The following is a 13,762-nucleotide window of genomic DNA, read 5'->3' as shown; positions in this document are numbered from 1 at the left end:
GCACAACACCCATGCAAATTTACACTGCATATACTCAATAGGTGCGCAGCGCACTTTTAATGCGCAACACCAGGCAAATGATGCGCACTGCCCGTCAACCTTCCTCATTTTCATTGTTTTCCTCCTTGCTCGATGATGGTGAAAACTCATGTTTTCTTGAGCTTCACTTAGCACTTTGCTCTTCATTCATGGACTTCTTGCAGTGGCAGGAGCTAGCATTGTTTCCAGGTCACCAGGAGCATACTTATTACATATAGGAATAGTAAAATTACATAAAATTACATCAAATGAACTCATTAAATACAAATGCTCTGTTTTACCTCAAAACAGAGTTTTGAGGTGAAAGAGCCTTATTCAACATATCAGAAGTAAAATCATGACTATATGAACCCTTTTATCCTCCTCATGTGTCTGTTGACCCTTTTATTCAATTCTAAATGACCATGATGGCAAACCCTAAGACCTAATGAAATTAAACCCTAGGACTGGTTTTTATAAATGAAATGAACTGGAATGACTATGAATGACTGAAAAGATGTTTGAACAAGTCAGCAGGTATATGACATGAGGGAAACTGAAATGAAACCACTACCATCAGTTGATCCATGACCTAATGGAATGCAGCTGATCGAATGAGACACCTAACATGAATGCAAAAGAGCAATTTGATCACTGATGGAAGTGTGAAGACACTGACACTAACACTGACACCATCTGAAAATTGTATTTCAACATTGCAGAAAATATGGAATATCAATGAATCCTAAAAAGAGCCTTTTTGCTATGGATGAAGGGAAGCTACTAGGTCATATAATATTAGAGGAAGGAATCCGCATGGATCTTGCAAGGGTGGAAGCTATACAGAAGATATATTTTCCTCGTAATAAGAAGGAGATCTGAGATTTTAATGGTAAGATGAATTTCTTACGTAGATTTGTGCCTATTCTAGTTGAACACTTGAGGGAAATTACTAATATGTTGAAGAAGGATAGTGTCGTCAAGTGGACCGAGGATGCTATGAAGTCTTTTAACCTGGTAAGGTTTTCTCTATCTTCAGCCCCGATTTTGATCAGTCTGGATTATACACAAGATTTCATGTTATTTTCATTCACTTCTGAACATACTATGGCAACAGTATTAATGTAGAAAAGGGATAAGCTTGAAAAACCTAGTGCATTTTTCAGTAGGACAATTAGGGATGCGGCCTTGAAGTAGAACGTCATTGAGAAATAGGCACTTGCTCTTGTTAAGGCTTTGAAAGACTTTCAGGTATATATTCTACACTCTCATATCCTTGCATACATCCCTAACGCAACAGTTAAAGATGTTTTGGTACAAACAGATCCAGAAGGAAGGTGGGGAAAATGGATTGCAACATTCCTATAATATGACTTGGAGATAAATCCTACAAAGCTGATCAAGGTGTAGGGTCTAGAAAAGCTAATGGTGGAGTCCAATCTACATGCATTAGATATAACTCTTAATGCAACCATGTCTTAAGAACAAGAAGATAGTTCATTGATTTAGGTGTCTGAAATATTTCTCCAATCTCCTTGGTATTTGGATATTGTGTACGTGCTTAAGCATCTTTCACCACCTCCGGGGATGGCTAAAAACAAAGGTATAACTCTAAAACTTAGAGCTGCTAAATACTATATTCTAAACAATGCACTCTTTTGGAAGGATCCAGGAGGCATTTTGCTGAATTGTTTAGTTGAAGATGAGGCTCACTAGGTCATGAGTGATTTTCATAAGGGAGACTGTGGTGGTCACCTATTTTGGAAGAGGATGGCTAACAAAATTTTGAGAGTAGGTTACTATTGGCCTACATTATTTGTAGATGTTTACAAAGTTGTCATGAGTTGTCATGAATGCCAGATTTTTCAGGGAAGAAGAAAGTTGCAGCCTCTCCCTCTTAAGCCAGTCGAAGTTAGTGCACCGTTTCAGCAATGGGGCCTAGATTTCATCGGAGAAATTCATCCCACATCCTCATCTAAGCACAAGTAGATTTTGACAACAACGGATTATTTCACAAAGTTGATTGAGGCAATCCCCACACGGTAATCCGTGGACTCGGTAATAATTCAGTTTCTTGATGGATAATATATTGCAAAAGGTGGTTTGTTCAGCCAAAAGGTCCACGATGGATGGGTTCTCTGGATACAACCAAGTAGTAGTTCACCTCGACGATGAGGAAAAGACTGCTTTCACCACCCCTTGGGGAACATTCATGTATGCTCACATGCCTTTTACACTAATAAATGCAGGGGACACATTTCGAGAGCTATGGACATAGCTTTCATAGGAGAGAAAGAAAAGTTCGTGGTGTTCTACTTGGATGACATCAAAGTATTTTCCAAGACTGATGAACAACACATCCTCCACTTAAATCTTACCTTTGAGAAATGCAGGAGGTATGGTCTCTCTTTGAATCCTAGGAAATATTAGTTTGCCCTAAGTGAGGGGAAGCTACTAGGACATATAGTATGTAGGAGGGAGTGAAGATCGATCCTAAACAAGTCGAAGCCATCACCCATATTCCTCTGTCCAAGAATAAGAAAGAAGTCCAATCCTTTTTGGGGTTCTTCATAGAAATCGAAAAATTCATTTGAGGTAAACTCTCCACCTCTGTCGGACCTGAGGCACTTAATTTTGCGATCTGATTCGTTTTCAGCCAAGGCTTTGAAAGATTTGAATTTTTCGAATGCTTCGTCCTTGTGTTTAATAAGTCCCAACCAAACCATCCTGGACAAGTCGTCAATGAATAATCTAAAGTATTCTTCTCCTCGAGGTGCCCTTGTCCTAAATGGACCACATACATCTGTATGGACTAGTACAAGAGGCCTGCTGGCTAATCCTTCTTTCTCAGGGAAGTTAGTTCTGGTTTGCTTACCAAACTGACATGATTTGCATATGGTGTTGTCTGGAATTTTGATATCTAGAAGACCACGAACTGCCTAGTATTTGCATGTTTTCCTTATTTGTGAAAAGCTTAGATGACCCAACCTCCGGTGCCATAACCAGTGTTCATCATCTTTGCTCAAATAACATTGTTGTTGTCCTTCTTCAAATATGTATAGATTATTTGGAGTTCTTCTGACTTTGATCACTATTTTTTATGTATCAAGATCACGAACACTACATCCATTTTATCGAAATATTACCTCGGTTCCTTGATTGCACATCTGACTGACACTTAGTAGATTATGCTTCAAGCCATCAACATACAAGACAATTCCAGCTTTGACCTTTTCTTTCAACTGAGTAGTGCCTTTTCCTTTTATGGCTGCAGGGGTATCGTTTCCAAAAGAAACTTTCTTTCCCTTTTCTAAAGCAGTATATGATTCAAGTTTTTCTTTATCACCTATCATATGCTTCGAACATATGTTATCGATGTACCATAGATTTTATTGTCCTTCTGCATAAAATTCTATCCCACATCTTTCTATTTGTGGTTCCTTTATTCTCCATGTTCTAGTGCTTGAGGCTTGTTCCTTTGTCTGCCAAAACCTGCTCCTGCATTCAGAATCTTCATGACCGAAGTTATTACAAATAGAACATTCAATTTCATTTTCAAGGGCAGAAAAGTTGTTATAGGTCCTTTTCGTACTCCCAGTCATACTTCCTTGTTTTTGAGCTTCTCTAGTCATGATTGTCTTATAAGCAACACATTGAGCTGCTTTGTGACCGAAGTTATGGCAAGAGAAACATTGGCCATTGAAGAAGAATAAATTTCCTGAGGCAATTCATACCAAACTATGCAGAGATAGTGAAATGTATTACAAACATGCTTAAGAAGGAGAATGAAGTCAAGTGGAGCCCTGTCCCCTGCAATTCTTTCATTAGAATCAAACAAGATTTGGCTGAAGCCCCAACACTAGTCAACCCCGACTACTTAGTGCCTTTCTAAATCTTTTCCTTCGCCTCTCCACATACTATCAATGTAGTGCTGCTACAACAAAAATAAATAGGGTTATGAAAAACAAATCGCCTTCTTCATCCAAGTCCTAAGGCATGCCGAGGTGAAATATAATATATTGGAGAAACAAGACCATGCACTAGTCAAGGCTCTGAAGGAATTTTGTACGTATGTGATACAATAAAAAATCACGGCATTTGTCCCAACAACATTAGCCAAGGACATCCTGGTGCAAGGGGATAACGAAGGAAAGAGGGGTAGGTGGATAGCTAAAATACAAGAATATGAGCTAGAAATAAATCCTACCAAGCTCATTAAAGGCCAAGGGTTGGCCAAGGTTTTATCTGAATCCAACTACAAAGATCTAGGGATAAACTTGATCACAGAGGAAGGCAGACCAAAGGATCACTAAAGTGTGATTAAAACATATGAGCACAATATCTATTCCAAATATGAGGGATCACCCTGGTATAATAACATCATTCATTACCTCTTATTCCTAAGGTGCCCATTGGGGCTGGATAAATCCAAATACTGAAGTCTGAGATCGCAGGTGCAAAAATATATCATATCCAATGGCCTACTCTACTGGAAGGACCATGTGGGAGTATTACTGCTATGTTTGGTAGAGGGAGAAACCCATAAGGTGATTGAGGATTTGCACAGAGGAGTTTGTGGAGGACACTATAGCTGGAAGGCCACGACACATAAAATCCTGAAGGCAGGATTCTACTGACCTACTCTGTTTGGGAATGTTCATTCCCAAGTCAGGTCATGTCATAAGTGCCAAGTGTTTGCTAAAAGGAAAAAGATTTCTCCTCTCCCCCTGATTCCAGTACATGTGGAAGAACTGTTCAGGTAGTGGGGCCTAGATTTCATAGGAAAAATAAACCCGTCATCTAGTGGCCAACACAAGTGGATATTAAAAAACACTGACTAATTCACCAAGTTGGTAGAGGCCATCCCAACTAGAAATGCTACAGACTCAGTGGTGATAAAATTCATGGAGGAGAACATACTATCCCGCTATGGTTGTCCTTTCAAAATTATCATTGAAAATTCTTAGGTCTTCAAATCTTCCAAGTTCACCAGCTTCTACCATAAATTTAATATCATCATTGGGCACTTCATTACATACTAACCTCAAGGTAATGGCTTGGCTAAGTGCTCAAACAAAATTGTGGTGAGGCTGGTGAAGAATACCATCACCAAAAATAAAAGGAACTAGGACTCCCAAGTGAAGTTTGCTCTGTGGGCCAACCGAGTAAGGCCTAAACGATCCACTGGGAAATCACCTTTTGAGCTAGTATATGGCAAGGTTGTTGTGTTCGCGATCCAATTAGTGATGTTAGTGGTGAAGTTGCTGCAAGAAGCTGAGGAAGAGCTAAGTGCTTTGACAAGAAGGATAAATCATTTGGTGGAGCTTCATGAGAACAGAGAACAGGTGGAGGACAAACTATCCAATTACCAACAAAAGATGAAATATTTGTTTGACAAGAAGGCCAAGGACGAACCTATTCAGCCAGGATATTTAGTTCTTGGGTAGGACGTCAGACGGGAAGATAAAGGAAAACATGGGAAATTCGATCCACTATGGTTTGGCCCCTTCAAAATTGTAGAAGAAAGAGGAAATAACACATAATTTCTTGAAAACTTGGATGGTGAACTATTGGAACTACCAGTAAATGGCTAGTTCCTCAAATTTTATTTTCAAAATTAGAGGTAGCTATTTTGCACTCGTTGTAAATATCTGGTGTGTGTATTGTAATTGTTATTTGAATTTTCCATTTTATGTTAAAGATTCTACTTTCATGAAAATTATGTTTTGTTTAGAAGAGACTCCATGCCCAAAGGAGTAGTTCACAATGTGCAGGTTCTCAGCACCTTGCTAGTAAGGCACTGTCCCCAAATGGAGCCAATGTTGTCACTCACTTCTTTACAAGTCATTAGTTGCCCAGAAAACAAAACTGCATTGAATTTGATCCATTTATGAAGCCACAAAAGCTATCAGAGCTCAATTATACCCCCTATGTTGCATAGTTCTCGAAAAGAGTTTTCCAACGGTATATGGAAGTTCTTGATCAGCAGTTAGAGAAAATTTAAAAATTCCCTTTGAAGTCCCAAAAAGGAAAGATAAAATGACCAAATATAAAGGCAAATCACAAATCGGCGGTCTTTCCTGCTTAACAACAAAGAAGTCAGCAGGATTAACGATTAACCAATCACAAATATTGGAAATCGATTATCGAAGTGTCCATGTGAAGAAAATATTTCATATCGGCGGTCAGGGGGCCCACGAAACATAGTATATCAAGGGTTCGCATTGCAGAGCACTAATATCACATATCGACGATCACAAGAACCAAAGGGCACACAAAAACGACGAAATCAAAATCGTGAATGTTGATATAATGTTAAATTGTTGAAATTTGGGCCTTCGTATTAAGGCGCCGAGGGGGGGGGCGAAATCTGATTAACAAAGGAAATTCATACAAAAACCAAGGGCAGGTGGCCCCTTTCTCTCTCCTCCATGGGCGGAACATGGCAGAATATGGTAAATCCTACAGTCCCGCATCACCGCAGTCCCACATCATCACAGTCCCGCATCCCATAGTACCGCAGTCCCACATCCCGTAGTATCATAGTCCCACATCCCATAATCCCGCATCACGAAATCCCGCATTATCCCATTATCAGCAATCGGTGGAGTAAAGAGGCTACCACTTAAAAATCCTGTGATATTGCTATTTCGTCGATCTAGTGTTAAATTGCTGGAGAAGACCATTTTTATTTAAAAAATGAATTCCATAAAAAACAAAGGTCAGGTTGGCCTTTTTCTCTCTCCTTCAGGGGCCCACGTGTTAGGATATGATTGGTCCTTATAGATGACATGGGAGCTCACATCAGAAATGATGTGGAAGTATGGATTTGACGTGGTAGTACAGAGGACACGTAGCATGCAGATTCAATGTTTTCAGGGTGTTATGGAGGCATTTCCAGGTGATACATGTCACCACTCACAGGGTGACACGCAGAAGTGATGATGTCACCCCCATAGATCGATGATCTATGATTGCATTGGTCAAGGCACTCCTCCACCAAAGTCTCCCCAACCTATCATTGCAATATCCAAGAGGCCCCCCCGGAGGTGATATGTTATGTGACACGCTCTATAAAAAAATCATCTTCCAGACTATCGACCAGCACGGTGAAAAAGAGTGTTATCAATGAGTAAGAGTTAGAAATTGCTAAAGTGTGGGATCTTGTTTATAAGAGGAAAAATACCCCTGGATAGTAGTCTAAAAGCCTTAGCGTCTGAGGGCTAAGCACTTGGTCGCATCCCCCAGTCATATGAGGAAAATAGCGGAAAGGGGTTATACCAAAGAGGACTCGAGGGGGCATCAAAATGTGCATGTTTCATAATGTTTTAGTGATAAAGGCACGCACCTAAAAGAATTTTGTGTTACATCATAATTGCATCCCTAGGTATACCAAGGCGTCGATAATATCTTACAGGGATTTAAAGCAACGATGGGTTGGTAGCTGTGGCTTTAAGGGGAATAGGTGGTTCACTCAATACGAGTATGGGTTGATTCAGAAAGGTCCATTGTGAAACAGGAACAAGGTACAGCCCAGGGGTCTTCCACTTCAGTACAACACCATGGAACTGATAACACCCATTCCCAGTTTTGAAGAGTGGATAGTTCAATTAGCAAAGGAAGAAGCGATGGGAGTCAGCGAGGAAACACAAGATGCCAAACAAAGGACGAATTGCGACCTGAAGAAAAGGAGATCACAGGGATGGGAATGGATATCTTCATTTACATTTATGTTTGATTGTTTACTTATTTTGATACACTGAAATTCACCTGCTTTAAATGAGGCCATTAATTATATAATATTTTTTGGCCATAGAGCCATCCCTTTCTGGGACGAGACACCTAGTCAACCTGACAGCTGAGACTCAGCGTAAAATATTTTTATGTAATGAATGTTCAAGGCTCCTCCTCTTCTGATAAATAGGAGGAAGCAAGACTTAACAAGGGTTCACAAATTCTAAAGAAAACACTACATATTATTTTCAAACTGTATGGCTTTGTAATGTAGATCTTGCAAAATATCAATGAAATGGTGGTGATTCCCCCTTCAATTATTACAATATGTTATCCCTTTGTTAACCCATTTTATATTCATGCTTCTTCTCTAAATTCGTGCAATCATAGCTGTTAGTAATATTTCAAGCCTCCCTCACATATTCATTTGTATCGATATGCTAATGCAACTGCCTGTAATTATAATCATAGATTCATTTGTATTGACATTGTTAATGCATGTGCACATATGGATTACTGAAATTATATCTTTAAGAGTTGCATTTCATGAAACATAGCACCTAGTCTCTTTTTTGTCCACTATATCTACCTGTAACTCAAATAAGTATAGGAATCCTTAAAGCTGCAAGGCCTATGTGTTAAGCATAGTATTCTTGATGTTGTAAGTTCCATATGATGAGTTGCCCTTTCTTCTTGTCTTATATCATTTTCTCTACAAACCTTATTAAACTGTAAGTCCTTGAAGTATTCTACCTCCACTATTTTATGCATATTTCTGAGATTTGTACATGTGAAGAAGTACCATAAATTCATGTCTTACTCCTTTAGGTGAATGAACCAAGACAATATATACATACAAACTATATGTCATGTCTCTATTAATATAAAATCATATGAGACACACAAAATCTAGACGTGCCCAGGCACAGTTCTTGTAAGAAATCCGAGGCTGTCTCTCGGAGCTACAACAAAAGTCATCATACTTATCTCTGCACGTTGTTGTGGCCAAGGCAGTAAATTACCACCCACTACTGAGACTCCTACTCCAAATGGTCTGAGGTCTAGTTGGGACTTCTTACTAGGGAGATCCCCTCGAATGTTGGTGAGTCCAGCACTGTCAACAACACCCAATTTGAAAACGAGAGATCCTTTTGCGCTGGATCCAAGCATTCCCATTTGACAAGGGAAGTTTGGATATATTGCCACGATAGATTAATGATAGCAAATTTAGGTTAACATGCTTGGTTGGCTAGACAATTAGCAATATTATTACCTAAGTGACGAACATGAAAATGGATTACCACCAGAAATAGATGGAAGAAGGAGAAAATTCACTTAGCCTTCTAGACACCAACAACCAGAGACTTTGTCGGATGTTGTGCCATTGAGAATTTTAGATAACATGTTTGTTACCCACTTAGAATCTCCTTCCACTAGAAGTTTTGAGAAGCCTTGAGATCGAACAATTCGAAGACATTCCTCTAAGGCTTGAAGCTTGGTGGCATGTTAATAGTGTAACCCATATTTCCAAAGAAGAAGAAGATGATCATGCCAAGATAATTTTTTAATAGACCTTTGAATTTTTTAATTGCTTTAAATATTATCACATATATATTTATATATAAAATTATTTATTTTTAATTTTTTAATTATATATATATATATATATATTTTGTATTTAATTTTTTATATCTTATAATTGGTTGTAAAGCACCTTATTACTTCGATGCATTGAAATTTAAAATAATTTCAAATCTAATAATTAATATTAATGTTTATTTTATAATAAAAAGTGCAACATTTTTATAATTAGTAATAAAAATTAATAATTTAATTTTAAAATTACAACCAAATTAAACATAAAATAAATGTGTCATCCAAAGAAAAACATGCTTATATATATTACAAATTATTCTGAAAAACATGCCTATCTATATTACAAATTATTCAGTCTGACAAATGTTTGAGATAAATATGTAATCCAAAGAAAAACATGCGTATATATATTACAAATTATTCTGTCTGACAAATGTTTGAGACAGAAATGAGTAGGATATTCGTGTAAGTGGCGTTGTAAGTGACGCCTCGTAAAAGAAATTTGCGAAAATTTTAAAATATTTGCGTGGTAAGGGTAAGGTCTACTGCATAAAACAGCGTGAGACTCTAACAGCGTGAGATTCTCCGTTTCTGAAACTGTGTACCTGGAAGACTGTAATGCAATATAAAACCTTCCAGACAAGGATATAGAGGAAAAATGGAGGTTCGGCGTTCATTCGCAATCTCTCCCGGACTTCTTCCAGCCGTTTTCATTTTTGTGTGTATACTACAATTTTCGAGCAATGCCATACCGTCGGCATACGTTCATTATGCTGACAACGATAACCAGATTGTATTCATAAATCATCATTGGCCTGATGTGGGAAAGACGTTTGCCAGTCATCTCTCCTGCACCCTAATTTCCCATGGACTGCCAATCGGCACTATCGAAACAGGCTCCGTGAACATAGCAATTTTTTCTAAAGATTATGCCAAGTCAGGATCCTGTTTAAATGAGCTCCTGATCATGCTCAAGTCTGGGGCACCAGTTATTACGATTTTCTACGACGTAAGGCCTTCGGATCTTCGATTCCTTGTAATTCATACTTCTGTCCTTCACACGATCCGGTGGACGACAATAAAAAGTGGAATACAGTATTGTGAAGACCTGCGCAGGCTGGAAGAGGAGAAAATATTCGACCCTCAAGTTTGTCAAAAGAGGCGGCAATATGACTCCAATACAATTACAGAATGGAGTAGCGCTTTTTTTCATGCCTCACGAATATGCTGTTTCGAGTGGGCAGCCTATGGTGGGTAAGTCCGCTGGATCACATGAGAAACCACATGGATGGATTAGTAGTTTTTGTTTTTTGTTTTGTTTATATATGAGAAACCACATGGATGGATTAGTAGTTTTTGTTTTTTGTTTTGTTTATATATATATATAGAGTATGGAAATTTTTGTTTTATATATTTATATATTGGTTTTGTTTGGTTTATATAACATGGTTAGTTAAGTTTGGATGGCTTTTGAGAAAGTTTATTTTTCCTAAAAGTGGTTTTTATTTTCAATCTCTTCCATGGGTTAATGTTCTGTATTGCCTCAAAATATGAGTACATATTAAGTGATGGAGCTGTGGGTTGTTTTTTCACTAACTAAACCCAAAATATCAACTTTTTGAGAAGAGTAGAAAATTTTTTGCAAATTGATATGAGAAATTAAAACTACATAAGCAGATTGAGAGATACAAAGAAAAAGAGCACGAAGGAATACATAAAAAGTAGAAAGAGAATAGTTGGAGAGATTTGTCCTAATTAGCAATGGTCCAACATTCTTGGTTGACGGGAGTACATAAAAAGTAGAAAGAGACTGGTCACAGAGATTTGTCCTAATTATTAATGGTCCAACATTCTTGTTTGAGGGGAGATTCTTCAAAGAATTGCCATGAGGAGATTTGCAAACCTCATGACATGCATCTCGATTTGGCTAACTTATAATCAATTTTATTTCTAGTTCTTCTGATGTGAGTAGGATGATCACTAGAATGGAAGGAAGGAGCAATGCTACTCATATGATTAGGATTTCAAGTCTCCAACTACAAAATATTGTGTTTATTTGTAAGCCATGTAAATTGCAAATCATGTTTATAATGAGTAGAGAATCATCCTCCATCACAAGTTTGGTGTAGCCCTAGTTGTGGGAATGAATAGTCCCTCTTCAAGGGTTAGATTCTATTATATTGTTACTATTATATGACATACAACTTGAATAAAAGTATACAGGGAAAATCAAATGATTTCTTAAGATACTTACATAGTTTGCCATATTTGGGTTACCTTCCGAATCTTGGCCAACACTGAGCTTTAGAAAATTAGAAGGCTTCTAAAGAGCTAATGAAGTGTAGAATTAAAACGAATAGAAACAATTGAAATTGTTTGTATTATGTGAGAAACAAAACATGAACTTTTCCATTCTAGTGTACCAATAAAGGAGAAAATTGATAAACAGGCACAGAAAGGAATTGGATATACAACATCTTAAAGCACATATCAAGACACATAAAGGAGTGATAGATAACAACGATTAAGAACAAATTGAGAAGATAGAAGTTTTGGAGAGTGAGTTGTGGGATGAGAATGATGAAATGGAAAAACTACAATATATGAACCAACAAGAGGGTGGGCAATTAGAAATGAAAATAATAATAACAAAGGATAGATTTTGTTTGTAGAAATTTGTCTGCAAGTCTTCTGCTTGGTAATGAGCTTTATAGTGCAAATATTATATGCTCGTTGACATGGGCAAGGATTTGTTGATGTCAAGACGACACTAGAAGCATATAAGATGCCATAAGATGAAGCAATACATGAACCTGGAGTTGGTTCAACTTATGGTCATAATATGCACCCAAGATAGTGCATAAAATAAGTGGGCGAGGAATATAAAACCCCCACCCATTTATTATGTAAATATACATACTTTTTATTAGGTTCCTGAGATGGATGTATACCATGGGCCTGTGTGTCTATGTATTTTGATATGTGGCTTGTGTGCCTATATAGATATGATATACATTGTGGGGCTAGCATGTCTGGGCATGTGTGAAGAGTCAGTTAAGTTGTCAGAGGGTTTGAGTTGTGTATACATTGTAGTTTAAATATTTTAATAATAATAAAAAGAATAGCCATGGAGTCCACTCTATTGTAAGAGTATGGGGCTAATACAACTCCACGGACACGGGGCAACAACCTTGGTGACAACTGTTGGTGTTGAAAACACCTAGGGATCCACATGGTGTCAGTATGTGCCACATGGTAGAAGGTATCCATGTTGAATATCTAATATATATCCTTGGTAAAGGGGTAGAGGATAACCTACTATTATCATTAGGATGATGAGGATGGTTCTAGAAATCAGTTTAGAGGAACTAGTTGGTGAACCCTACAAGGTGGGCATTGCGGAGGGACTGAAGGGTCCCAAGAAGGATGTGCCACTTGGGTTTTGGAAAAGGCTAGAGTTTTGGTTACCGGATGGTCAGCCTTGGACTATGAGCATCGTGGAGGGACTGGCCATCCTCGAGAAGGGTGTGCCACTTGGGTTTTGGATTGACCAGTGAGCCAAACTAGTTATGGCCTTGAATGTGCCTAGAGTCCCTGAGCAACATGTCTGTTGGGTTGACACCTTGGAGAATGTGTTTAGAGTCCTGGAGCAACATGTTTGTTGGGTTGACACCTTGGAGGGTGCCTGGGGTCGTGGAGCAACATGGTTGTTGGGTTAGAACCTTGTCCATTTGCCATTATTTTGTGAGCATGTGTATAATTTCATGTATTCATGTGCCTTGCTATGCTGAAATATGAAGTTTTATGAGGAAACACTAATCTAATGGTGTGAACAATTGCATGCATTAATGCATTTATATATTTATGTCCTTAGCTATATATGTTTATTGATTGCTAAATAATTCTTGAATAAATGTGTAGTTTAATATGAACCTTAATTTGGGGGAAATAACAATATGTACAAACCCTAATTATGTAAGTTATAATTATCTGTTGCTTAAAAATCATTTATTGTAAATTTGAAGTTAAAGCTGAAAACCCACATTATAGAATTATGTGTAGGCTCCGATAGAGAGCTAAAATTAATGATGATGATTATGGATTATGAACTTAGCAAGGGTTATTGTTGAAATTATTGAGGAATTTAATTGATGAAGTTTTGATTGTACTCATGAAGTGTTAAGACATTACAAACCAACTCCTAGTTTTGTTCATTTTCTTATCAATTATATACATACCATATGTAATTTCCATGTTGAACATGAAAAGAATTACATATAGTTCGTTCTTTCTTTCTTTATATATGTAAGCAAAGTACACTACTCCTCACTCAACAATACACCATTTTAAAATATTTTAATTATACGAAAATTTCTACTTTTGTATAAAATTAATATTTTAAAGTACGCATTAT

At 37.6% G+C, this 13,762-nt stretch overlaps 1 protein-coding gene across 1 annotated transcript; it reads left to right on the top strand.

The window, feature by feature from the left end:
- Nucleotides 1–10,006: 10,006 nt before the first annotated feature.
- LOC149213394 (protein VARIATION IN COMPOUND TRIGGERED ROOT growth response-like) lies at nt 10,007–10,606 on the top strand. Its single transcript, XM_089389014.1, has one exon. The coding sequence runs from the start codon at nt 10,007–10,009 to the stop codon at nt 10,604–10,606; it is 600 nt and encodes a 199-aa protein (XP_089245140.1).
- The last annotated feature ends 3,156 nt before the right edge of the window (nt 10,607–13,762 follow it).

The sequence above is a fragment of the Pinus tabuliformis genome, chromosome 1_1, assembly GCF_031772625.1.
Source record: "Pinus tabuliformis cultivar Carrire ecotype Pingquan chromosome 1_1, CPIR1, whole genome shotgun sequence".
Taxonomy (NCBI): domain Eukaryota; kingdom Viridiplantae; phylum Streptophyta; class Pinopsida; order Pinales; family Pinaceae; genus Pinus; species Pinus tabuliformis.
The sequence above is the reverse complement of the archived record's forward strand: the minus strand, read 5'-3'. Positions and strand labels throughout refer to the sequence as shown.